General features: G+C 46.8%; 1 protein-coding gene across 1 annotated transcript in view; it reads left to right on the forward strand.

Annotated features, from left to right (window-relative positions):
• The window catches only part of LOC106943034 (uncharacterized), a 16,377-nt gene extending 13,992 nt beyond the window's left edge, over positions 1 to 2,385 (forward strand). The window contains exons 3-5 of the mRNA XM_015026375.1: positions 64 to 314; positions 1,176 to 1,254; positions 1,644 to 2,385. Coding sequence (XP_014881861.1) covers positions 64 to 314; positions 1,176 to 1,254; positions 1,644 to 2,008 — 695 coding nt within the window. The 3' untranslated portion in view covers positions 2,009 to 2,385. The remainder of the gene's footprint in view (positions 1 to 63; positions 315 to 1,175; positions 1,255 to 1,643) is intronic.
• Positions 2,386 to 2,738: the final 353 nt, after the last annotated feature.

The raw sequence follows: 2,738 nt of genomic DNA on the forward strand, positions 1-2,738 counted from the left end.
GAGGACATGTCCTCAGAGCTGCTGCTGTCTGTCCAACTCATCTTGTCCTCTGTTGTCTCTCAGTCCAAGAACAGGTGGAGGTGGAATCAGGGGTGGAGTCTGTCCTGCTGCCCTGCAGAACCACAGAGAGTCTGGATGGAGACGTTAGAGTGGAGTGGATGGATGACAGAGACAGGAAGGTCCATGTGTATCAGAACGGTTCTGATCAGCCTGGAGAACAGAACGAGTTCTACAGAACCAGAACCAAGATGGATGAAAACCTGCTGAGGAATAAAGACCTCAGTCTGACTCTGTCATGGCCGACATATGGAGACATGAACCTCTACACCTGCAGAGTCTACAGAGACGGAGACGTCCTGATGATGAAACAAGTTCTGCTCCAGGTCAAAGGTCAGTGGTTTAAATGTATTTTTCCAATCAGCTGATTGGTTCTGATCAATAGTGATGATTGGCTGATCAGAAGGTCAAAGGTCAATGTGATGTATTTGTCATGTTGGGGTGTACCTTTCTAACCCACATGCAGATCAACTCCAGAGTCCGGGAATGATTAAAGAGATTTATTATAACAAATAGAAAAAGAAACACAGGTAAACGGTCCAGGTGCATTTGGGCTGGAACTCAGGTCAGCTATGAGGGAAACAGACGGTAAGTTTGGGGTTGTTGGAAACTTGGGAATGATGCTGGTGGCAAGCTTGCCTCCAATTGGGAGGAAAAAGGACTGGGGAGAAATCCTGTGGAATCCGGAGTTTGTTTCAGGTGTGGAAGACTGTGGGCTGCGGCAGCGTTGGAGGTCAGACAGGTAAGTCTGGGAGCTTGAACTGTTCTGCTTGAAGGGGGACTGCTGATCTGTAGGTCTAGAAGGGTCTTTGGTAGAATCTGATTTCACCAGCGTCACAGGACAACCAGCTGTAAAAAGTCAGAGACACAAGAGGATCAGAATCCTGGAAGAGATCAGTAAGTATTGACCTGAGGTAAGCCTGTACCATAACTGGCTAACAATCTGGCAGAGAAGTGTCGGCAGCCTCCTCTAGTTATACCGCTCCTGATGGCAGAACGGTTTCAGGTGCGTAGGTCCGCAGACGCCCTCAGGTTAGAGATGTGCCGATCAGGTTTTTTCCTCCCGATACCGATCACCCATGAGGGCCGATCACCGATACCGATCACATAATTANGACGAGAACCTCTACAGCTGCAGAGTCTACAACAGGAAGGGAGACGCCCTGATAGTGAAGCGAGTTCAGCTAAAGGTCAAAGGTCAGTGGTTTAAATGTATTTTTCCAATCAGCTGATTGGTTCTGATCAATAGTGATGATTGGCTGATTAGAAGGTCAAAGGTCAATGTGATGTAATGAGTCATGAAGATGAGGAAGCAGAGCAGGAGGAAGAGGTCCAGGACAGACGGGGACCAGAGTCCACCAGCTGCAGGGGACAGTCTGCAGCTTCCTGCTGTCCTCACTGAGGACATTCTGTCCACCTGCTGCTGGTTGGACACAGCAGAGACAACAGTGTCTCTGTTCAGTGGAGACATGGGACACATTTCAGATGGAACCAGTCCAACATGTTGGACCTTCATCCAGTCAGAGAACATGTCCTCAGAGCTGCTGCTGTCTGTCCAACTCATCTTGTCCTCTGTTGTCTCTCAGACCCAGAACAGGTGGAGGTGGAATCAGGGGAGGAGTCTGTCCTGTTGTCCTGGACAATCACAAAGGATCTGGATGGAGACGTTAGAGTGGAGTGGAGGGACAGCAGAGACAAGAAGGTCCATGTGTATCAGAACGGTTCTGATCAGCCTGGAGAACAGGACCCGTCTTATAGAACTAGAACCAAGATGGATGAAAACCTGCTGAAGACTAAAGACCTCAGTCTGACTCTGAGACGACCCAGAGAGAGAGACAGAGGCATCTTCACCTGCAGAGTCTCCAACAGAGCTGGAGTCATCCGGAGGATGAAACAAGTTGCTCTCCATGTCAAAGGTCAGTGGTTTAAATGTATTTTTCCAATCAGCTGATTGGTTGTAATCAATAATGATGGTTGGCTGATCACAAGGTCAAAGGTCAGTGTGAGCAGGAGATAGAGGTCCAGGTTGGTTCTGTTTGGTTCTACCAGTAGAACCAACTGGATCAGTTCTGGTTCTGATAGGAAGAGATGAAGCAGAGGAAAGAAAACGGTAAAAAGACGAGAGAGAGCAGCTGGAAGGACAACCAGGAAGGTAGAGAGAGAAACATCAGAGCTGCAGTCAGAGGAAGTTCCTCCTCCATCTTTCTCCACCAGAGAGAATAAATGAATCCTCCACTGAGGACGTTCAGCAGGTGGATCACTGGGTGAAGGAGTGAATGCAGAGTGAATGAATGAATGTAGAGTGAATGTAGAGTGAATGCAGAGTGAATGCAGAGTGAATGAGTGAATGTAGAATGAATGCAGAGTGAATGTAGAGTGAATGAATGAATGCAGAGTGAAAGTAGAATGAATGAGTGAATGTAGAATGAATGAGTGAATGTAGAGTGAATGAGTGAATGTAGAATGAATGAGTGAATGTAGAGTGAATGCAGAGTGAATGTAGAATGAATGAGTGAATGTAGAATGAATTAATGAATGTAGAGTGAATGTAGAGTGAATGCAGAGTGAATGCAGAGTGAATGCAGAGTGAATGTAGAATGAATGAATGAATGCAGAGTGAATGTAGAATGAATGCAGAGTGAATGCAGAGTGAATGTAGAGTGAATGTAGAGTGAATGCAG

This window comes from Poecilia latipinna, unplaced genomic scaffold (genome assembly GCF_001443285.1).
Source record: "Poecilia latipinna isolate Pla-1442-1.1 unplaced genomic scaffold, P_latipinna-1.0 Scaffold4807, whole genome shotgun sequence".
In the NCBI taxonomy this organism is placed as follows: domain Eukaryota; kingdom Metazoa; phylum Chordata; class Actinopteri; order Cyprinodontiformes; family Poeciliidae; genus Poecilia; species Poecilia latipinna.